General features: G+C 41.1%; 1 protein-coding gene across 4 annotated transcripts in view; it reads right to left on the minus strand.

The window, feature by feature from the left end:
• The window catches only part of CACNA2D3 (calcium voltage-gated channel auxiliary subunit alpha2delta 3), an 860,181-nt gene that overhangs the window by 610,202 nt on the left and 225,512 nt on the right, over positions 1–24,467 (minus strand). For all 4 annotated transcript variants that reach the window (XR_013960934.1, XM_080675067.1, XM_080675065.1 and 1 more), the window contains exon 4: positions 4,865–4,924. Coding sequence is in view for 3 of the 4 variants with exons in the window: in XM_080675067.1 (XP_080531193.1) it covers positions 4,865–4,924 (60 nt within the window). In the remaining variant the exon portion in view is untranslated. The remainder of the gene's footprint in view (positions 1–4,864; positions 4,925–24,467) is intronic.

Genomic DNA, 24,467 nt, shown 5'->3' on the forward strand with positions numbered 1-24,467 from the left:
GTGCTGCTGGCAGTGGCAGCAGCAGAGGTGTGGATGGGGGCATAGCCTTCCCCTGATCACCAGGTCGCCTCCCACCCCTGAGGGCTCCGGGACTGTGAGAGGAGGCAGACTGGGCTGAGGGACCAACCCCCTCCAGTGCATGAATTTTCATGCACCAGGCCTCTAGTATACTATAGAAAACGCTGTAATGATAAAGGCTTCTGCAGGATACACAATTCAAAACCACAATTTTCCCCACTGTGCACCAGTGCTGTGCAATTGGCACTTATTTGAGACAGTTTTCAAAGTAAATATGTTTTCCATTCAAAGATAAGCAAGTTTTTAGCAAACCATCAAAAAAAACCTTTTGTCTTCTTCATTGCTGGTGGAAAAACCCAAAAAGGAAAGGTAAGAGGGGGAAGACAGTCTCTCTGAATTATACTGCACGTGTAGACCTAGTTTTCTGAAAATCCATCAGTAGCTAGGATAATCAGGGCTAGGATCCACCCCACCACCTTGCCCCCGGCCCAAGGTAGATTTTGCCATCAAAATAATGAGGGTGAAACACTAAAATAATCATGCATGATAATTAAGACAGTGTCTAAAGCTCTGTTTTTATCACCATCATTAACCTCACATGTGCTTTACATTAAAAACCTATGTTCATTCAAAGCAAACTAAAAAAGGGAAGATGCTACTTTAACAAGGCCTCTGTTGACATCAATTATAACTGAAAGTTGCCCTAATGGAGGTATCAGGGAATAAAGAACAAAACCCACAGAAGGCCCATCGAGAATCCATGGAGGGCATCTTAAAGGGGGACACCCAGGGGCTGGGATGACACCAGCATCCACACAAGCTTTGCAGCCAGTGACAACCAGGCAGCCCTGCTTCCTACGGAGGATGCTGCACTGTGGTTGCTCACACGCGCTGCCCTTCAAAGGCTGCGTTTTGCTTTTGCCCAATACAGTTTTTGTTAGGAACTAACAACCTAATGCCAGACTTAGGGACCTTACAGAAGGGACTGCCAACTTCAAGGCCATAAACCCCTGGGGAAAATGTTAAACCTCTGGAGAGACAAATGAAAAATAAAATGCTGGCAATAGAGGAAACATAACTTTCTAGTGATAACTTTTGAAGATTCTACCAAGAAAAACAAAATTTCCACTTTTAAAATACATGAAGGTACAGTGGTGTAAAATCTCCAAGCTGACGTAAAAGAACGGGCAGATGCATCATCCCTTTGGTTTTTGGAGAGCAGAGGGGCTAAGACTATATAACGTGAAACTACACAGTTTAGGAAGTTCCACAAAAACATTATTTTCTAAAGGAAAAAAAAAAAAAACCTCCCAGCTCCCTTTGCTCTTACTGAGCTAATAGTGCGGGGACCTTCTTAGCATTATTTCACGGTGAGCAGATGGTAGTCTGAAATTTTTTTTATATAAACAATCCACTGCCAGGGGTTGCCAAGAGGTCAGCAGAACCCAGATTAACAATTGATCAGCTCTAATGGACCGTCATAGCAATAAACTCAGAGCCTGTACACAGACCTGCTATCCCAATAATAGCAACGGGGCTGACACCCAAGCTGTTAACAGACTAGTGCTCAATAGCATCGCCACTTTGCAGCTTCAAAACCTTCATGGAAGCCGACAGGCATTCTTCAGTGCACATCCATTCTCTGGAAGGCCTCTTTCAGGTTTCCACGAAAGCGTACGCAATTTACTCTGACCCAGAGATTTCACGGAGGTCTGAGGTCTGGGTAGTGAATGACACTCTGCAATATTGACTGGTTATTTCAACATCTACTCTTGTGTTCAGACCACAACTGAACCTCTGATATTTCTTGTGTACTCATACAAAACAGACGACAGGGCTCCCCATCCTTGTTCCCAAGAAAACGAAAGCTGTAACACTCCAGAGACTCATATTCTCGTGCTCTATTTTTTTCTCCAGAGAGCTCCAATGCTGCATTCGTGTTTACAGCACCGCATTTGACAAGGCACTGCTTGTGCTACAACAGGGTTTTATTGTGACGCTTCAATAATGGGAAGGAAGTCAGAACACTCTGGGAAGATAACAATAGCTCCAGATAGACAAAAAAGAGCGGATCAAGGTTAGTTGCGCTAAACCACAGAACATGTTTCCTCAGCTGAAGAATAGAAATCCCCTAAAGTCAATTAAAGCATTCCCTCCCTTGCCCATCTGCCTTGACTAGACAACTGGTTTCGGCATAAAATTGACTATGAGACACAAACACCAGATTTTACGAAACAGTCCTGACTTCCAAGAATTCTTTCTTGCCCTCCTGCAAACTCATTCTTTCCAGTTGGACCAATGGATCCAATTTAGTCCAGAGAAACCCAAGAACAAGGACATTCTCTTACATAAACACAATACAAGGCTCAAAATCAGGAAAGTCAACATTGATGCAATATTATTATTGAATACATAGTCAATATTCAAATCTTTGCTTCTGGTTCAGAATCCAGTTTAGGATCTCACGTCGCATTTAGTTGTCATGTGTCTTTAAGGTCCTTCAGTCAGGAACAGGTCCTCAATGTTTTTTTGTCTTTCTTGACCTTGACTTTTTTGAACTGTCCAGCCAGTTACTTTGTGAAATATGCCTTAGTCCAGATTCTGCTGACATTTTATCATGATTAGATTAAGGCTACACCTTTGGGACACACTGTGAAAGAATTCTACATGATCGGTGTTGCATCCATCCTGGTCATCACATCTGGAGGCTCCTGATGTCATTTGGTCTCATCACTGATGACGTTAACTTTGGTTACCTATTCAAGATAGTGTCTGCCAGCTTTTCCCCTAAAAAGCTGATATTTTCTCCTTTGTGATTAATGAGTAATTTGTGGGTGGATGCTTTAAGACTGTCAATGTCCTATTCTACATCAAACTTTTATCTGCTAAATTTAGTATCAATTGAAGATTCTTGTCTCAATCAATCAATACCATAATTTTCTAACTCCATCATTTCTTCCATAGTTATTAATTGTCATGAGACCGTAAGAGCTTCCCTTCTCATTTATTTATGCATTTACCTTTTATCTATCTGTTTATTTATTATCAGAGTGGACTCATGGATTCTTAATTTATTCAATGTTATAGTCTAAGTTGATATGAGATGAGTTTCTGTCATTTAGTACCAGAATATTCCAGAAAAGGTTTCAGGAACTCCTGAGGAGAGGAAGACAATTTCCCTTGGCAACACATACAAGAGATCCTTACAATCGTCACACTTACAAAGGTGCTTCCTGGTGCTTTCATTAAACCCTCCATGGCCACTCTAGAAAGTCCAGACCCTCTGAAGAGCAGGCACATGGAAGTCAGTGTGGCCAGTAAATGGCCCTGGATCTTCCTGGAGCCTCCTATAGCTATAACATGGTTATAGCTATAGGAAGCACGATGTTTCTTGCTATATTCAGCTGATTTCTCTGTTCTTTCTCTTGCAGCTCTGCTCAGAAACCTGGGCTGGCTTCCCCACCCTTCTCCAATGTTACCAACAGTGACTAGAACAGCTCCACCTCCCCCTGCAACTTTTTGTGCTTGGCTATATTCCAGACTCTATTTGTTTCATATGTTGGGGATTATGCCTAAAAATGAACCCCAGATAGTAGGTGTGACATTTTCTGCTTCCCCTCCAGACCTATTCTTCACCCTTCTCCACCCAGTGCAATGCCTCAGAAGGCTGAATCAAGTCAACTATACTGACAATTGGATTCAGCCAATGGTGGGTACCAGCAAGAGATCAGAAGGCTAGAGATTGTTGTTGGGGTATCTTCTCCAAAAACTGCCAGATCATCATGGCTGCACCCCTCTATCAAGTACCCTTTCCATATAGCTATTCTCCCTGGCTATTAGAAACCTCTCTGTCCCCTGGCTCCTTCAGGCCAGAAGCGTGGCTTGACCTGGGGTGCAACACTATAGCTTGTTGGTTTGATTTACCACACATTTGTAAATATTCCCTTTATTAAACTTTCCTCAATTACCACATTTGAGTGTTCATGCTTTTACCCACAAGGCAAAAAGAAAATCAACATAGACAGTAATGATGACAAGAGGTAGACCCATAGGACAGAGATACAGCCAAAGCCTATCTCAGGTATCACTATCTTTTCTTTCTTCTGTCTTTATCTTTTTCATATACCACTATTTCCCAATTGTGACCACTAAAACAGTTATGTTCTATCAAAACACAGACTTAAGGATTCAGGCTTACTCCCTCTGTTTTTTCTAGAAATAAGGAGAGGCTACACAAATCAAGAATGACAATACAGATAAAATTTCCTCCAGGAGAGGAACCTCCACATATTATTCAATTCACTGTCCCCTTCTACTATGTTTTCTCTCTACAAGACAACATCAAAAGTTTTCTCAACCAGACACAGGTTGAGATTAGATATGCGATTACTACAAGAATTTTATTAAGTGGATGTTCAAATCCCACATCTGTGAATGATTGAATTTTTAAATATAGTTAAAAGTCAATTTAACATTAGATCCATCACAACATTCCTTTCAATCACTTAAGCCAAGGAAGTGTCTATATTTTGCTATCTATATCATCAATTTACCATTAAGAGCCCTGGTGATTATTGTCAGTTGGCTGATTAACTTCCCCGGATTTGGGGAGGAATCCATCAAAATCTGGTTATATGCATGAGCTTGTGTTATCCCACTGCAATTATCATGGTGGACAATGGTTGAGGTTCCCTATCCTGCCTTATCAAAAAATAGGCACATTTATTCCAACCCAGTGTCATCCTCTCAAAGCCTTTCTTTCCCAGCCACTGAACCCTGGCATTCCTGGTACATTGAGTGCTCCTCCTTTGGCAGAAAACAATTAATCTGAACTATAACCACATACCTGCAAGTCTGCATCGAATTCATGTTTCAGGTGTGCTTCTTCCGCAGCCTCCACCAGGCGCTGAAAAGATAGAAAGCAACAGGAAGGATTACAAGTATGGCCTGGACCCCATTCCCACAATGTGAAAAGACCAAGCTTTCTCCGTTGCCCCCAAATGACAGAGTATATCATGTTCTTTGTGGCTGGTACCTTTACACCCATGACACTGAAAATAGTAACATCAGTGTCAAAATCCAGCTTTTGCCTTCATTATTCAACCATAATTCTTCCAACAGGTATTTATTGTTATGTGTGTATAAAGACACACATGTTCTACATTCATCTACACTAATAAAAGAGAATCATGCAAATTAACCATCACTTGGCTACGCCCACCAGCCAATCAGAGCAAGTATGCAAATTAACCCAAGAAAGATGGCAGTTAATTTGCATATGCAGACTGAGTGAAGACTGAAGACAGCATAGAAGGAAGAGGGAGGGAAAGTGGAAAGCGAGGCAGTGGTGATGGCAGGAAGGAAAGGGGGGGTTGGCGGGAGGGAAAGCGCAGGTGGGCGGGGGGCAGCAGCAGGAGGGAAGGGAAAGCACAGGGTGGTGGCGGGAGAGAAAGCGCGGCGGGGCGGGCAGGAGGGGTGGCAGTGGCGGGAGGGAAGCCCGCTGGAAGGCCTGTTCTTGCAGGAATCTTCCTGCAACGGGCCTCTAGTTTTTGTATAAAAGACACTGGCCCTTGAGGCAGATATGGACTCCAAAACCTACCTAGAAAGTACATTCCTTAGGCAGAGAGGGCCCTTAGTCAAGATTTGTTGAACTGAATTGACTTCAACTCTAAATGGACTAACATCCCCAATGCTTTGGAAAACACTACTTACTTTAATTGCCTGCCTCATTCAAGGTCAATTTTTTTCTGCACCCAGTTCCAGTATGTAATTATCAGGTGACAGTTATTTGAATTTTATGGGACATCAATGCCATTTTGACAATCTTCATCCCAATAATAAAATCACTGAAATTAAATACACAATTATTCTTCTTGGCCAACTACTTCATATTCTTATGAAAACAACTTAATGAAATTCCATTTAACAATTATTCAACAACCAAAATCATTTTACTTTCATTTGAATTTGCCAGTAAGTTATTTCCCACCATGAAAATGCAAACGAGAAGATATTGCAGAAAACTCATTTAGTTAAATAATATTTCACTGAAATTTAATTGAACTAAGAGCAAAATCTTTCAATCCAAATAAAAATGGAACCATTTCTGTTTTTCCCATGGTTAATCTTGTAGCCTATGCTACCTTTAACTTGCTTTCACTTGACATAATACAGACCAGAATTTAAAAGGCCATGTTTCAAAAAAAAATGATGACATTGGTATTAATCTCTAAATGATCACAAATCCACAGACAAATGTTCCATGAATGATTATTAAATTGGACATAGAAATGAAGAGGCTGAATATGGCTGGGTAACTTTGGGCTCCAGTATAGAGCACTAAAGTCTTCTCTCTTCATAGGGGCATACAAGGAAAGAGATAAGCCAGCCAAAGACCTTGCTGTCGCAGATAGGAATCTGGGAGAGCTGGATAATCTGGCACCTCACACTCCCTGCAGATGGTCAGGAAGGGGCTTCTCCATCTCTGGTCAGTCGAAGAACAGCCCCCAGGAAGCAGGACAGGGCTGGCGACTGAAGAATGAGTTCTAACTCCAGCCGCAATGCAACACACCACAATTGTGAGATTTGCGGCAAGACCCTTCCCTTCTCTGGGTCGTTTCTTCACCTTATGACATGAAAAGGTGACCCCGGAGCAGTGGTTCTCAAAGTGTAGTCCCCCATTGGCAGCATCAGTTTCACCTGAGAGCTTGTTAGAAATACACCTTCTCAGGCCCCCTCCAGTACTGCAGAATTGAGAGCTCTGGGGGTGGGCCTGGCGATCTGTGTTAACAAGCTCTCCCGGTGACTGATCCACTGGCTAAAAACACCACTTAGTCCAGATCGTACCTCACCACTGATGCCTTGCTGAATGAGCTCCACCAGTCCTCCAAGGTGCCTCAACTCCCATTTATCTTTTCAAAACCTGGGTACATATGTATTTTCACCATAAAACGTAAAGTACTTTATAGAAGAGAGGCATAAAATGGAGAGGATGAGAAACAGAGGAAAAGAAAATTAAGAGACAGAGTCTAAAGGATTGGATATGTTGGCCCAAAGCTTACATTGGGTCAGCTTTCAATGGGTTGCGGTTTTCTTGGAATTGTCCCAGTCGATGAAGCTTGTCAGCCTCCTGGGATCACAAGACACAATTTGCAAATGGATCAATGTGGACCCGGACAGATGAGTGACTGGCAGTGATATATCAAATCAATGTTTTCTTGAGAATTTATTCTTTTAATCTTTGTAATAGATTTAAAATTTGTATGCATGTATCATAAAAATCAGTCACATATTGAATGTATATAAATATTATGCATGTCTGAACATTTACATGATCTAAAAATCATGCATTTTTATTATGTATTTACTTAAACACATAGAAGTTGTTTTTATCATGGTGCTTAAGCATTCTGAGAATCCAGAAATGTCCAAGAAATGTACAAATGATCAAAAGATAGGAACAAATTAATTTCACAATGACCGAGATAGATAATGTAGAAAAAAAAGTGAAGAATTGGAAATGTAGAAAAACACAAAAGTAGTATAGGACCAACATATAAGAGAACAAGATGGAAATGATAGGCAAATAGAAATTATGACAGAGCATAGCATAAAATGCATTTCTTATATAATATCTTACTTATATTTGTGTGTTTGTATGTATATGTATATCATTCATACCATATAAAATGACCAAATGTAACATATCATGAAATGTATTTCAACCACAAATACTACAATGCAAGACATGGGGTATAAACAGGTAACACACTGGAAACAATTCAATGAAATTGTACTAATCACTGAGATTAGCCAGAATACCACTCTCTGTGTGGAGCAGTGAGTACAGGAGAATCTGAACCCTTCTGGCCAGTTTAATGTCCATTTTCAAGTTAGGTTGCTGCATGCCTTCTTCATTTATCACAATCATATTTCTGATCACACTCACTGCAAAGCTTAGGAAATAAGATTCAGGAAAAGATAGTCAACTATAGATATCGTTGTCCCATGTGAAACAAATAAGTACTTTGGAACAGAGCTATTTGAAAGGATATACCCTTCCTGCAATCAACCGTGGGGTTATCCCAACTGCACCCTGATGCCGGTGGGAGACAGGCTTATATTTTATGAGAGAATTCCAGGGGAAACCCCAAGAATAGGATCAGCTTTTGTGCACAATAATAATGACAAGCAGGACATCAAGAACTGTGTACCTTTTGAAAGGAACAAAGGATTGTTTATCTTTCCTCTGAAACACTCGTATAAAAATAAAGGAGTTAAAAAATTATATCTAAAAAGAAAATCATGTGTCATAAACTTGCCTAAAACAGACATCTGGGGATAGAGGTTCCCCTGTTAATAAAATAAAAATAAATTGAATTATCATTTTTAAAAATCAAGACACCCTGGTCAGGTAGCTCAGTCAGTCAGAGCATTTTCCCAATATGCCAAGGTTGAAGGTTCAATCCCTAGTCAGGGCACATACAAGAATCAACCAATGAATGCATAAATGAGCAGAACATTTCCTCTTTCTATAAAATCAATAATTTTTAAAAAAATCAAGATAACTCAACTTCAACTCTGATGCTTGCCAGTAAATAAATAGCATAAAATGTATTTTTCCTGCACAAATATCTTTATCATCTAATTCAAATTAAGTATGTTTTAAAAATAAGTTTAATTATCACCTGCAGGTACGAAAAATCAATTTAAATGTGCTAATATTTTAGTTATTATATAAAAAGCTGCCACTGAGCCTGAGGAAAACTGTTATTCTATTATATCTATTAGAAAGGTGGTGTGCTTTTAATAATAATAAGTTAATTTTCTCTTGCATGAATTCCCCTTTTGGTTGTGCAGATGGGCTATAGAATTGTGACTGTGGTTTTTAATTAAAACTGAACACTGGAAATAAAAATGGCTTTAAAGACTAGTATTCAAAAGTGTGCTGCGAGGGAAGAAAAAACAAAAGTTTTGTCCACAGCCCCTTTAATGCCAAATTCTCCCCTCTCCTTTTAATGCTGAAAATTTTCCTTATTCAATATAAATATAATACACTGGAATATACACTCTGGAATTAGAACAAAGCACCTAAATGCACAATGTTGTAATTCACAAGTTGATGTACTTTTCATTGACATATATTTCTAAATCACTCTTCCTTTTCAGTGAAATAAATATAAACAAAAGCTACCTTTATAAATAACAAATGCTAGAAGTCATGGACCATGGACAGTATTTATAGCTATGGTGAAGTCACCACTGCCTAGGGGAATAACAGGGATATTAAAGCATTTCATTTTAAATCGCATCTTATCTCTTGTTCCAACAACCCCACATTATCCCTACAACACTACAGAATGCTGTCTTCCATCTCCTCTCCCAAAACACTGGAATAAAGACTAGAGTTAAAGACATCATAGAGGTCAAACTTCCTGTCGTGGTCCAGCAGGGGGAAATAGGACACCAGGTCAAAGTGAAAACTGAATCAGAAGAAAATGATCTTTTGTTCTGTTTGTATTTCATCTTTTTGCTCCTGGTCATTCTGGCTTTCTAGGAGGAACGACAGGAAGATGCCATGAGCGTGGGAGGGGATGGAAAATGTAATCACACAGCCTCAGTGACCTACTGCTGGACTCCTACTGGTTCCATCAGGATGAGCAAATTGTGTACAAATGAGAACAGTTTCAATAAATATTCCTAAAATCGGGGGGTTCATTATGGACAAAACTCTTAAAGCAAAACAAATATTAAAACATAACAAAAAAGACGTTTTTCTTTCTCATGCTAAAGCTAAAACGTGTTGCTTTGTAAATGCTGTTATAATGGAATATTGGAAAATGCCAAAGCACTTAATATGTTTAATGGTTTTCATTGAATGTTTTGCAACAATACATTTAATACTCACACCAGGGTTTTTATTGCCATTTTTTTCTAGAATGAATACATAATTCTTTCTTAAATACTGTTTAAACTCCACTAAGGGGATAACCGGGAAAATCTATATTCATTAACATGGATTTAAGCTGCATGATGATTAACTTGGAGACAGTTTTGAACTGTCATTAATACCAAATCAATAAGAGCTAAGTGTGAAGGAAAATAACCCAAAGGAGTGATCAAAGAGAAGTAACAATTTCCACCACATGCATACGCAGTGTGGCACGTCATCTTTCCCTCATACTGGATTTATTGGCTTTTGTCATAACGGCTAGCATTTAATGGAATGAGAGTTACAACACTGTGTACATGGGATTGATGCTCTCCTAGCGCCAAGGTTCCTGGCAGGCTTGACCTCTGCATGCTGACCATCTACAGAGGTGAGGACAGAGAACACCCATATCGTCTCTATAGTCACAGATTTCAAACTCAGTGGATCTTTAAAACAAAATGAAAAATCTCCATCCTCATTAAAATAAATATAAGCACAGCACATCAGCACATCAAAAGATGTGTCCAGGAATCTGGGCAAAATGAAACTAATGTGTGCCCAGGACTAATTTCAAACACTCTTCTCTCTTATGAAGGTCAGGAAACAATAGTTTAAGAACCATTAAGCTCAAAAAACAAAGTAAAATGTTAAAATTTACATTATCATTTCTTCTGTCACTGAGGATAGAGTTTGTATCACTCTGTAACAGTGTAGATCAATCCTTTCTGCTTTTGTTGCTAGAGTTATTGCATGATGATTTCAATAATGTGGAACCTACCACCATGAGTCATGAAACAACAGGAGGCAGTTTCCAGAAGGGTGAGGGACAGGCACAAGGCAAGTAGCTATTTCATGTGAAGGGATGAATGACAAAGAACATCGGCAGTAGGTCAGGAAGCTCCCCAGAAGTGACATTTAGGCTGAGCCCTACAGGAGAATGGAGGTTCTTCCAGAAGGAAAGATGCTGATACTGTTCCAGTCCATGGAAAAATTGTAAACAAAGCTTTGGAGGCAAGAAAAGTTCTGGAAACAGCTGAACCTCAGAGACCTACACGGAGGCCACAGCCTTGGCTGGGTGACCATCAGGCAAGACCAGGGCAAAGGAATAACTTGGAGAGATGGACACAATTAGACAAGAAGAAATCCAATTCATTTTCCCCTCCCGCTCTGAAATGCTGAAACTGCCGGTAGAGTCCTATCTGAGAGCTTAATGATATTTAGTAATCCTTCCTGATACAAGTGTTTTTACTTTGCAATTCCAATCGAAATGACCCATATAATTCACCAACTATCAAGATGATCCTTCCTTTAGAGAAAAACAACTTTTAAGGAGCCTCCATTATTTCTTTGTTCCTTCGGAAGAAATAAGCTTTGCTGCACACGAATGAACATTTTGTATAAAATGACCTTCTGCCTGAAAGCCACAAAGATTGCTTTGGCTTTAGAAATAGCAAACATTTCAAAGTGGATTAGAAAAGCTAATCTATGAAGTTTCCAGAGAAAGCAGGTAACAGAGCAATAGAGCAAACACATTTCTGTGTGGGTGGGAACTCTCTTCCTCCCCTTCCTGTCTCTTTCAGATTACATGAGACTACATCAGCCTTTGACAAGACAAACTAAGCCTGGAGTTGACATCAGAAGACACAATCACAATCAATACCAAATTATCTTTGTTTCCACCAGAGATACCAGTTATGAATTTGAGGTTGCTTAAATTAATACCTGTTATCAACTTGAATGGCCTGTTTCCAAACCAAAGCCATCTGGCTCTACATCTGAGGCTATATTGGCCAAAAGTGCAGCATTTGCAAAGCTTCTGGAGATAGAAAGAGCCGAACTTTGCTGAAAAGGCTGCCCAAGGGCCAAGGCAGCTGGTGAGGAGACAGGAAAAGAAGTCAACCTTGTCTTTCAGCCCAAGTAATTTTTCCCAGTGATGCAGCGTTATAAAGAATGGTCTTCTGCTTAGGTAACCCTCTGGGAATGGTTTAGTGTTGATTATCAAATCAAGGCTATTTAACCATAAACCTTAGAAAGTCCGCTCAGGGACCTTCAGTTCTGAGACAGCTGACCTAGTTCTTTTGTGGACAATGGAACTGTCATTCATTTCCCAAGGGGACAGCTCAGGATGAACCGGACTATGACATTATATCAGTTTGAGGATAAACATTTGTTTACACACTGGAAACCATCTATCCCTGAGGGCTCTGACCATGGTGAACACAATTCTGTTCCAGCCCTTAATTAGATCCTTTCCAGCACCTCCTCAGGAGTTTGGACCAGAACCCGCAATGGCGGAGCTTTGAAGGTATGGAAGATGGGGACATCTGCCTACAGTAAAACAGGCTGGACAAGAAAAGGCACAACCACGGTAAGAGGATGATAGTCTGGGTGGGAAAGTCTGTCCTATGACAGTTTCCATTCCTGGTGGTAGTGAAACATGTCCATCACTTCCGTTCAATTTAGTTTAACAAGTACTTGTTGAGAACCTATGAAGTAATCAGAACAGCAACAAGAACTGAGTGGGACACCGGAGATCAATGACTTCATCTTGGCCCTCAAGAAGCGTTTGGTCTTTTAAGCATTATGGCCCAGTAGGACCAGACCCGTCTACGAGCCCAAGGACAGGGTCTGAATCCTGGTCATCCAGCTCACTAGCTGCTCAACTCAGAAACTGTTCTCCTCTCTGAGCCTTGATGTTCTTATCTGATGAACTAAAAAAAGATCCTCTTTATTTGATCTTCCACGTGTGAATTTGATGAGAGCACACACAAAAAAACATTTCCTCCAGTTCCGCACGAGTGTGAGATATTGTTGTGATGGGGCTGGGGGAGAGGCAAGGTTTTCAGGCACAGCACAGCTTGCCTGGAACAAGGAAACGTCAGAGTCTGTGCCTCCCACACTTGGCTCTCAGATGGGAAACTTGGAAGAACTCCTCAAGTTCACAGTTACACGGAGGTTATGTGAAAGTTAATTCCACTGCCAAGGAAAGGACTCCAAGCCTGTGTTCTCAAATGTGAGGCTGAGCACCTGTTCCTTAAGGACTGGTTTTCAGAATCCAGCACTCTCTTTCTCAGCCTCAGCAACAAAATCTGTGATCAGTGAGGCTGAAAATGAACTGAGGCAAGGGCCTGTATCGAAAGGCTTGACTGATGTCCTCAGAATGGTACAGGCACAATGAGTAAGCTGTTTGCCAACACAAGCTCCTTTGATGGATGGCATTGTGAGACTTAGAGTGTAACAGGATGGTGAGTGTGGCAGAACCAGCCAGTGTAGCAGGCAGCTCCCAGCCCCTGGACCCCTATCATAGCCAGGAAAGGAAAAATATATCCTTCTCCTTGATCATGGAAAAATGAGGAACAATTTCCATCTCTATTCAGACTTTACCTACTCAAGATGGGTTTTTGTTTAAATCTGATGCAGGGAAAATGCTATTTTAATTTCATTTTTATTACTTCCTTCTATCTATGCCTCCAGATACTTGCTAGGCAACTTCAGTTTGGGAGGGAACATATCATATTGGTCCAGAGAGCAGGCCCTGGGTCATACAACTTGACTAAATCTTGGCTCCAGCTACTTAATGAAAATAGTCTGGGCAAAAGTCCTTAATACATAGTAAATGTCCATTAATGTTAAGTTCTTATTATTGTGGATGGTGATGACATTGGTGATGATGATGATTAAGTATGTGAGAAGAATTATGCTAGAGGCTTGGGCCAGGAAGACGACCAACACATCCATAGTTTAGCTGGAAGGAGATGAAATTAGACAATGTGACACGGGCTATCCTAGAAGGTGACATAAGGTGATAATAGCACGCAATTACTGGGGTTCACACTTCCTATCCTAGTGCCAACTGTTTTAGTGATTCAGTCAATTAACCCAGTTAATCTTCACAAGTGTCTTATGAAGGAAAGCACAGATATCATCCCAACTTTACACATGGGGAAACCAAGGGGCAGAGAAGTTCAAGTGTTATGAAAACTCAAAGCAGAGAGCAGACAACTCTGCCAGGGCATGGGGCACCAGTGTGGGGAAGGTTTCATACATGATGCGACAGTGAGCCTGAGGTACAGGATGAGTGGAAGTCAGCCAAGTGGCCCAGGAAAACTCTGGGAGAATGAGTAGCAAAGGCTCCAAGGTAAGAGGAGCCTCATGTGTCTACAGAGTGGCAGGTGGTTTGAAAGGGGGAAGGTCAGTGGTGTTGAAGAAAAGGGTGCAAAAAGGCAGGCAAATGAAGTTCAGGTGAGCAAGGGCAATGAGCAAGGCTAAGGAATACTATTTCTGTGCACAATGGGGGTGAGGAGCTGAAGTGGTCTGATTGGGCATAAAAGCAACCTGATCAGTTCTGAAATTTAAGTCATCTTTAAGTTAATCTGGTAGCAGGGAAGGAGATAAACCTGAAACATAGAGACTGTAGCAGGGAAACCATTTGCTTTAATGCCACTAATTCCACAAATATCTCCAGCCATCAGTGAGTCCTATAGACCCTCTCTACAAAATATGCCCCATGTTTTACACCTTTTAGCATGACCTCCCCTGGAACAACCCCAATCAAAGCCATAGCTATCTCCCCCTGGAAACTCCAGCCTCCTAACAGGTCTTCAGTTTCTTCTTCAGGCCCTACAATCAATTCTTTACACAGTTGCCAGGCAGACCCTTTTAGGAATAATTCTGATATCATTGTTCCCCCGTTGAAACTCCTCAATCAATTCCCATTAATCATGACCATGACCCACAAGCCCTTCACAATCTGGCCCTGCATCTCAGCTTCTCCTACTCCCAGCCATCTTTCTGAACCCAGACCACCACATTCTTGTCTCTGTTACTATTGCTGTTCTCTTGGCCTAGAATGTTCCTTTCCTAGATCCTCAGATGTTTGCCCACTCCCCATCATTCATTCTGCCACGCAAATGACTCCTTCTTAGAGATACAGTCAAGTCTCCATTCTCAAATATCTCCCATTTCGAACAATTTGGTTCTCAACCAAGTTGTTCAAGAAAAAAAGGGCTTGGTTGTTGAAGGAAACTTCAGTTCTTGACCTGACAACCCTTTTATGCTGATGTATCAGCATGACAAAAAGCATCCCTCAGGCCACAAACAAAGGAGAGAAATCTCATGTGGTTAATATCTGAGGAAACTGTGTTGTGAATATTTTTGTGGGTATTTTTTTTTGTATGTGTGTGGGGTTTTTTTTTGCTTTTGCTTTTGTTGCTGGCAAAATGGATGATTAGCACAATTTTAAAACATAGAGAGGCCATCAAGAATGCTAATGTTGCTAAGGGTGTGAAAGAAACAATGATCACAGGCAACTGAAAAGGTATAAAAATTGTTATTGATTTGTATAAACAAAAAGCAGTTAGCTGGTGACAGCATTTCAGAGGCAATGACATGTGAAAAAGCAAAGATGCTGCACACTGACCTCCTGAAAGACACCCCTGGAATGAGTGCTGAAAATAATTCATTTAAGTAGGGGTTGGTTTGATAAATGTAAGGAAAGAAGTGTTTGTTTATAGATTGAACAGTATATTAGACATGCACTGTATATAAGAAAGGTTAAAACAAGGAATCATTTGAAGGTCTGGAATGAATAAATTCAATTTACATTATTTCTAATGGGAAAAAATGATTTGGTTTTCAGGCAAATCACTTCTCAAACAGCCTTCCAGAACAAATTAAGTTTGAGAACCATGGCTCCACTGTGCAATCCCCACCCCAACTCCAATGAAATGGTGACTTGATTCGTGCTAAAATGTTATACAGAACAGGGCCAATGCTCAAAATACAGCTGCGGAAAAATTAAATATCTATGAATCCTATTGAGTGAGTTCCAGGAACTGTGTTTGACTGGGAATATAAAATTTATAAGAGTTCCAGGAACTGTGTTTAACTGGGAATATAGAGTTTATAAGATGCAGCTCCTTCCTTTGAGGATGCTATAGTAGGGTGAGAAAGAGACAAACACCACCACTCAATGTGAAAAAGGTTCCAAGAGGAGGAAGCAAGGGATACTGTGGACATCCGCTGAGAGGTCAACTAGACCAGGGGTACAAGGAGGCTTCTCATCTATGTTGAGACCTGAAGGCAAGAGTTAGCCCAGAAAACAAAGGAAAGACATTCCAGGATGCCAGTAGCAGGCCCTAAGGCAAAAGAGAACATGATGTATCCAGGCAATTATAGGCAGTTCAGTGTATGGAGGTATTTAAAGGATGGATTGACTGCATGGGGATGGAGGGTAGCAAGAAAGAAGGCCAGAATGTTTTAAGTGGCTGAATATTATTGAAGTTATCTAGACTTTTAAAACTATCAAATGGTGATCCAAGGCAATAAAGAGAAAGACTGTAGAGAAGGCTTGCTAAAGCTATTTAGGAAAGAGAATTTACAAGACTCAGAGGCGAACAGGACCTAGAGAATGAGGGAGAAGGCAGAGTAATAGTCATTAGCTCTGGTGCTATTAGCCACTGCCCAGTACTGTGCCAGGAGATATCCAGGAATGGCCAGAGAGGGAGCTGGAGCTCAAAGAACATTAGAGAAAAGAAGGGTGGGCAGGAGCTGCAAAATATCACAGTAGGACTGAGTAACACAATGATAGAAAGCTTGGTGATTAAGGGTATGTTTGGGTGGAGGCTGCTGATCCTCACCACCATCTACAACGTCCCTTCTATGGCAGGGATGACACCAATATTCTCCAGTCAAAGCGGTGGTCAAGTATGTGGGCATCTGCAGATGGCAGGTATCTTTTGCCAGTGACATCCAGGTGCCCTCTTGGGAATTACCCACTGGGCCTGCTGACAGCTGAGGCCATTAGTGGTGGCTCCCTGTGTCTGGGGCACTTCCCCAGTCTATGAACTTGGGCAGCAGCTTCCCTGACCCTCATGCCTCCAGTTCTTCTAATGATGAAGAAAGCTTTTAATTCAGTAGATTAAATCCCTGCCTACTTGGAATACCTAAAGGGTTTTTGTTTTGTTTTGTTTTTCTGATCAAACATGACTGAGTGAGCCAGGGGATGACTGTGTAAGATCATTTCAGAGCAGAGGTCAAAATGCAGGGAGCAGAGAAATTGGAATGAGGAAAGTTTGGGGAAATAAATCTAGACCCCTATTAAAAAAAAAAAAAAACTTAGAAAAAAGGAGGGAGAGGAGGAAAGTTAAGGAAGGCTTTAAGATGAAAACATGCCACTTAACAAAAGCAGTGATAACTCTCCTTGGAAGCTGCCTGCAGACACAGCTCGGATAGCTCTAGGACCCTTCCTGGGAGCCAGAAAGCCAATGGGCCCAGGCCTCCAATTCACAGGGCCTGCGAGTTAGACTCTCCACATTGTCTCCTAAAGAGGTTATAGGTATAATCACAGATAAACCATGGCACTGGAAGGAGGCCTTGTTTAAAGTTGCATCCCTTTCCTGGACCACACGGCCCATGCCACATGATCATTTTTCTTTACTGTATCCTTAATTTTCCTGGAAAGAGCCCAATTATATTGTTTAGGCACTCTTTACTAAAAGGCAGCAATTTGTGAGTGTAAATATTTACTTATGTATTCATTTTTTTTTTTAATCCTCACCCAAGGATATAATTCTAGAAAGGGGTAGGGAGAGAGAGAGGGGGGGGGAAGGGAAGAGAAGAGAAGAGAAGAGAAGAGAAGAGAAGAGAAGAGAAGAGAAGAGAAGAGAAGAGAAGAGAAGAGAAGAGAAGAGAAGACCCATCGGTGGCCTTCCTTATATTCCCGCAAGTTAGGTATGTGTCCTGACCCAGAATCGAATCTGCAACCTTTTGGTGCACCAGATGATGCTCCAACCAACTGAGCCACTGGCCAGGGCTATTAATGTAAATATTTAAAATATACAACAATTTTTAACTGTGTTTGTCATTTCTTCATTTTAGAACATACTGAGAGCCTTGAAAAACAAAAAATCCAAATGGCCTGGGTCACATATACCTTTTGAAGGACTCTGGTAAATAGGACCAAACTGGCTTTTACTCCTCTAAGGCAGCAATTTCCAACCTTTTTCATCTCACAGAACCGCAAACTAATTACTAAATTTCTGTGGCACACCAAAAATTACATATTTTGTAGATCTGACAAAAACAAAATAGGAATAATTTTGGCTCATTCACACCAGACAGCTATTGTTGTGTTGGCTGTTGTCATTTTTTTCATTTGACAATCTAAGGGACAAGAGTGAGTGCATGTTTTAAAATTTCTTGCAGCACACCATTGTGCTGTGGCCTACTGATTGAAAATCACTGCTCTAAGATAAAGTCAAACACATGTACTTGGTGTGAAGCTTATTTCCAATGAAACCAATAATAATCTATATATATAAAAGCCTAAGCAACCTTTCAACCATTTGACCGGTAGCTATGATGTGCAATGACCACCAGGGGGCAGACACTCAACACACAGGCATGGAAACATGGAACAGACTGATGAATCTCAGAGGGAATGGGAAAGGGGGGAGGGCGAGAAGAGATTAACCAAAGATTTTATATGCATACTAGAGGCCTGGTGCATGGATTCGTGCACTGGTGGGGTCCCTCGGCCTGGCCTGTGGGGATCGGGCCAAAACCAGCAGTCTGACATCCCCCAAGGGGTCCTGGATTGCAAGAGGGCACAGGCCAGACTAAGGGACCCCACCAGTGCATGAATCCATGCACCAGGCATCTAGTAATAATAATAAGACTGTTCCCAGAATCTTGGTCCCCACACAGTTTACACAAGTTCCTTGTTCAATGTCCTCAGAACAGGCCTTCTTCCCACAACATAGAAATAAATTCCTGAAGCTAGCTATCTGAATCTTGCTGACACTTTCAAGAAAAATGACAGCTTCAACTCAAAACATGGGCAGTAAGGGGACCAGCCCTCCTGACATAATATTTTGTTCATGAGCTCTTGAGTCCACAGGTTGCTGAGTTAACCAAGGGGCTGGTTCTGAAGGAAGAGTGTGTGCCTTAAACTCATCTTTTTGTTATTTTCCTATTTCTCATACATGCCTTCCTCTTGCATTCAAGAAATGACATTTTTATCCTCTGGAACCAGACTTAACATTTTTAAATTTCCAAGGATGAGAAGCTAGCTTAAAGGATAAACTGCCTGTCCCTTTTTTAATGCCCAGGTAATGAACTAAATTACATAGAAGGTTTGAATTTTGATGGAAAGTTATTCATAGACTTTATTCTCTCAACTCTTTCTCCTCTGTCAACTCTTAATTATAACTTTATTTCAAAATGACAATGTAATAAGCAGATATATGAACACATGCTAGTGGTAAAAGACTTACGGATTTTTTTTTTTTTAACAAAGCAAAGGCAGAGCTAATGAAAGACTAAATCCATTTTGCTTAAAAGTAAACCAAGAGCAAAAACGTAACTTTTCTCTGGCCTCTATGCAGTGTCTCATTTGTGTGCCTGCTCTGTACCTTCAATCCCGCTTTGTTCTCACACCCTCCTCACTGCAGGGTGGAGTCCTGTACCTTCCCGATGCTCTTACAGGACCAAACAAAACCGAGTCCTCATTTCAGCACAATGCACCAACATTCCTCGTTCCCCCTTCTGTGAACACCCACACCCTTCTTTTACTGTGAAATAGATTCGGAGAAGTGGTAAATTTCCACTTTGTGAATCAAAAGCAGTTGAATATCAGCAATACTACATATGCGCAAACTCATAAAATTTATTTGGACTTTAATGGTGTTTAAGTTCCCTTTAATATTCCAAAGTCGCTAAAAGATTTTGAGCCAATTAAGAGTCCTAGGAAGGCCCAGGCCAGTTTGGCTCAGTGGTTGGAGCATCGGCCCATGGACCAAAGGGTCACGGGTTCTATACCAGGTCAAGGGCACATACATTGGTTGCAGGTTCAATCCCTGGCCCTGGTTGGGGCACGCGCAAGAGGCAACCAGTCAATGTGTCTTACATCAATGTTTCTCTCCCTCTCTTTCTTCTCCCCTCTTCCCTTCCACTCTCTCTCTCTCTAAAGATCAATGGAAAAAATATCCTCTGGTGAGGATTAAAAAAAAAAAAAGAGTCCTAGGAAAATGCAGAAGATGGGAACAGACATGGTCAAGGCCCTTCCCTGTGTATGGTGCTTTACAAATGTTTGCCCATTTAAGCGATAATAAGCCCTTGCAAAGCCCCACGACCTCTCTGCACACGTGAGACTCTTGAAGTGAACCAGTGACTGAGTTATGGGGATGAGAATGGAACTCAGGGCACTGCCATTTGGTTAAACTGTTATGAAGACCACAGATGCCAACGTGGATATGCTCTGGAGTGACACAGGCCCTTGAAACCACAGCCACTGGCAGCTCTCAAGTGGTCCTTAAGAGAAGATACTTAATCCAACACACAAATAAACTGAGGCTGTGATGTCTTGACTGAAGCCTGCCTGTCATGTTATGCTTTAAAACCAGGTGTAAAATGAGGGGCAAAGGGACTAGACTGGAGGTAGTTATGCATTCTCAGATCTTTTGCATTGTGTCGGAAAGTATGCCTGCCACCTATTCATCTATAGACTGAGGAGAAAAGTGAAAAGGAGACAGGTGTTCAACTTTCTTCCTGTCCCAAAAACAGGGATGAAAATCTACCTTTGAAGAAAAAACAACAACAATCTGAAGGCTGATGACTGCCTAACTGCCAATCTGTCCTCCCTTCCGGCCAGGAGACACATAGAGAACTCCCTGTCTCCATCTCCATGGTGACAGGAGGTGGGACAAGAATCAAGACCAAACATTTACTTTGGATGTGCTGGGAGAGGCAGCAGCCTTACGTGTCTGACAGCAGCTCCTCAGCAGCATCTTTTAGGTCAAGTCCCACTCTACCCCCAGGAGGAACCAAGCACAATCAACTCCGTAGCAACAGAACACGCTAGCAGGGACATAGGCAGCAATCAAGGGAAGAAATGTGTTAGATCACATCAGGTAAGCATGAATTATAAAACAAGGTGACACGGTAGAGAGTGAGGGGACATGCATGTTTGGGTGGTCAGGAAAGGAATCCCTGCCTCTAAAAACAAGCAGGAGGTCAGAGGCGTTCTAGAAGAAGAGTTTTCTGAGAAAATACTTAATCCAACACACAAATGCAAAGGCCCTGAGGCGTTGGCTCCTGAAAGCAAACACAGGTCTCCCGACGGCATCTGGTGCCCTTGGTCTAGGTTTGCTATGACAGTTCCAGATTATTTAGACTTTAGAAAGATAAAATGAAACATGTATCACATATTTATTACAGAGCATCTCTAGTGAGGGCTAGGGCAGCACTCCATAATCAAATACTCTATTTCTGTAGTAAGACGTGACTATTCATGCTAATTAAAATAAATGTTATACATATTATACATATGTCAGTTTAGGTCAGGCTTTTTTATCAAGTGATTTATGAAAAATTTTTCAATTTTTGGAGCTTTCTAGGTTTCAAAATTATGGAATGGGCTTGTGAACCTACTGGGGCTTGAAAAAAATGAAACTGAAAGAAGTTTCTCAATTTTATGTTTATTAGTCACAGTTTTCTCAGCCCTTTGGCTCAGCTACTGCCTGGGCCAGCAAGTCACAAAGTGAAGTGAGTGAGGATAGATCGAATACCTGGCAACGGGAGGCGTCTTCCTGAAGTGATGAGGATGCACACACTGCGATGTGCACCAGTCACCACATTGCAGTGATACATGCGCAACCCAGAATTCTACTAAAGTTGCTGAATTCTACACTGAAAATGGTGACTTGTATTGACGTTAAATGTCAATAAAGTTGTTAGAAAAAATATCAATGGGAGAAACTCAGGGATGTGAATTAATGGATCCATTTTTCAAATGCAGAAACCCACATATGGGTAATGTGATCCTATTTAATCACAGTAAACGTATTCCAAGTGCTGTAAAATGACACAGCTACTTTGGAAAACTGTCTGGCAATTCCTCCAAAGGTTAAACATGTGAACTAGTATTTTCACTCGTAGGTAGGTATACACATAAGAAAAAGAAAAATCTATGTCCACACAAAAACTTACACACAAATGTTCATAGCTGTGTTAGTCATACTAGCTAAAAGTGGAAACAACCCAAATGCTTGTTCACATGAATGGATAAACAAATTGTGGTATATCCATGCAATGGGGCATTATTAGGCAATCAAAAGGAATGAAGTGCTGATACACACTACACCACGGGTGAAACTTGAGAACATTATATTAAATGAAAGGAATCAGTCACAAAAGACCAACCTTACACAATTTTGTGTACATGAAACATCCAAAAGAGGCAAATCCATAGAAACAGAAAGATTAGTGAATGTCTAGGAATGGGGACCGTGATGAAATTGAGGGTTAATGGCTAAAGGTATTGGGTTTCTTGTGGGAGTGATGAAAATATTCTGAAGTCAATTGTTATGATGATTGTACAATTGTAAATATACTAAAAACCACTGATTTTTATTCTTTACGTGGGTAAATTATATATATAAATTATATTTTGATAAAACTGTTATCCCGCAAAAAGTGTCTTTGTTAATTAGGGTGAAATTAAATATATATCGTTGTCTCCTGTTTCTCAAAGCATGCAGTGACTCAGCGGTACCAACTCGCATGTGCATCCTGCCTTCCCAACGTAACCTGGACCACCAATCACCAACAACAGAGGGAAGTCCTATCTCCCACCGGTGAGACCAGGAAAGTCTGTGCCAAGATTTAAATCTGCTTTACAGAATTACTTACTTGGTTCTTAATTAAGATCTTTTATGCACCTTTAGCACAACAACTCATTTCAGATTCACTAGCAAAATTACTGGCATTTGCAATAGCTATGATTAAAAACACTGAATAAATATTATTGAGCTAATGTAAGTTAAATATATTAACCTGATCCTGAGAAGTGCGTTGTATTGTCAACATTCAACTACTAGAGTCTAAGAATTAGGACTCGGAGGGCATCTAGGAGAATCTGAGGTCAATCCAGAGCTAATAAAAGAGTGCTAATTAAAATCTTTCTCACTCCTTAGGAAAGGAACCACCACATGGAGGAAAAGATCATGGATTTGCCATATTTTGAAAGGCTTATTACAGTGTATTACTATTCATTTTTACCCTACCACATTCCAAAAAGATTTTCCCATTGTTTGTGTGCTACATCAAGAAAAAAAAATACCCTCAATTATTAAACTAATTAAGAACATCAGATCTTTATTTTTTATTTTTTTAATATTTATCCTTGAACATATTACATATGACCCCTTGTTTCCACCATTGACTTCTTCTAGCATGCCTCCACCCCCACCCCAGGCCTTCACCACCCTATTGTCTATGTCCATGGGTTATGCATATATGCATACAAGTTCTTTGGTTGATCTCTTCCCAACCACCTACCCACCTTCCCTTGCCTTCCCTCTGAGATTCAAAAGTCTGTTCTATGCTTCTATGTCTCTGGATATATTTTGTTCATCAAATTATTTTGTTCATTCTACATGTGAGTGAGATCAAGAACATCTGATCTTAAGGGGCATTACACCAATTAGTTAACAAATATTTATTAAGCGTCCACTATATACAAAGAATGTGGCCTGGCACTGAAGAGAGGTACAAAATACTTAAGACAGTCTCTGCCCCCTAGGAATGTGTAGTGACCTCCAGCAATAATAATGAATTACTACCCCTGATGCTGTTTGCCATTTTTAATTGAGGCATCCAGTTATAGAAGGGTTAAGAGTTGATGAAGGATGACTTCCCACTACTGAGGCCAGGAAGAGAGGAGAGGCAGAATTTGAACTAACCTTAAAAGGTGCCTAAGACTTAGCCCCGACTTGTCCCACCACCAGCTGCTTGGAGCAGAGGGTACCTCAAGGAATGCCATGCAGAAGGCTTCCCAGCACAGCCATGGCTCCTCATCACTGTCAAGTCTAATCACGTAGTCCTATTCTGTACTGCTATTTAAAAATGTTTTGTGTCATTACATTATTTTACAAGTTTCTAAAAAGAACGATGTTCCTTAAGCCTTAGGGGAGGGAGGGAAGACAACCCTTTCAATGACCTGGCATAGCCCTGAGATATTGATGTTATATGTATACATATGTCTAATTATTTCTATGATGTTAATTAAGCTTTCACTATTAGGGAAAGAAAGTAAGCAGGGTAATTAACACAGAAAGAAAAGGGGAAAGATTGCAAGATGGTGACCAGCAGGAAGGTAGGGAGGGAGAGAGTGTGAGAGAGTGAGGGAACCATAGAGGAGAGTGTAGATGTGTGGTGTGTGTGTTTGTATGGGCTAGGGACAGTTAGATTCTGCAGGTCCTCCAAGGGGCTGCCAAACCGGGCAGTCTTAGACGGCGGAGCCCCGCGCACAAAGCGGACACTTCTGGGCAGCCAGTGTGGGCACAGAGACCACGCCATCTTGAGAAACAGAGCTGCTTGAGACTAGGATCCTGGCCTCAGCACCACCTAGTCACGTCTCAGACGCAAACCAGGACCTTGCAGCCATTGGGGACAGAGAACTGCAGCCACAGCTTCAGGCCAACAGACAACAAGAATGCAGACTTCCCGGCTGGCGGCA

This window comes from Plecotus auritus (genome assembly GCF_963455305.1).
Source record: "Plecotus auritus genome assembly, chromosome: 6".
Lineage (NCBI taxonomy): Eukaryota > Metazoa > Chordata > Mammalia > Chiroptera > Vespertilionidae > Plecotus > Plecotus auritus.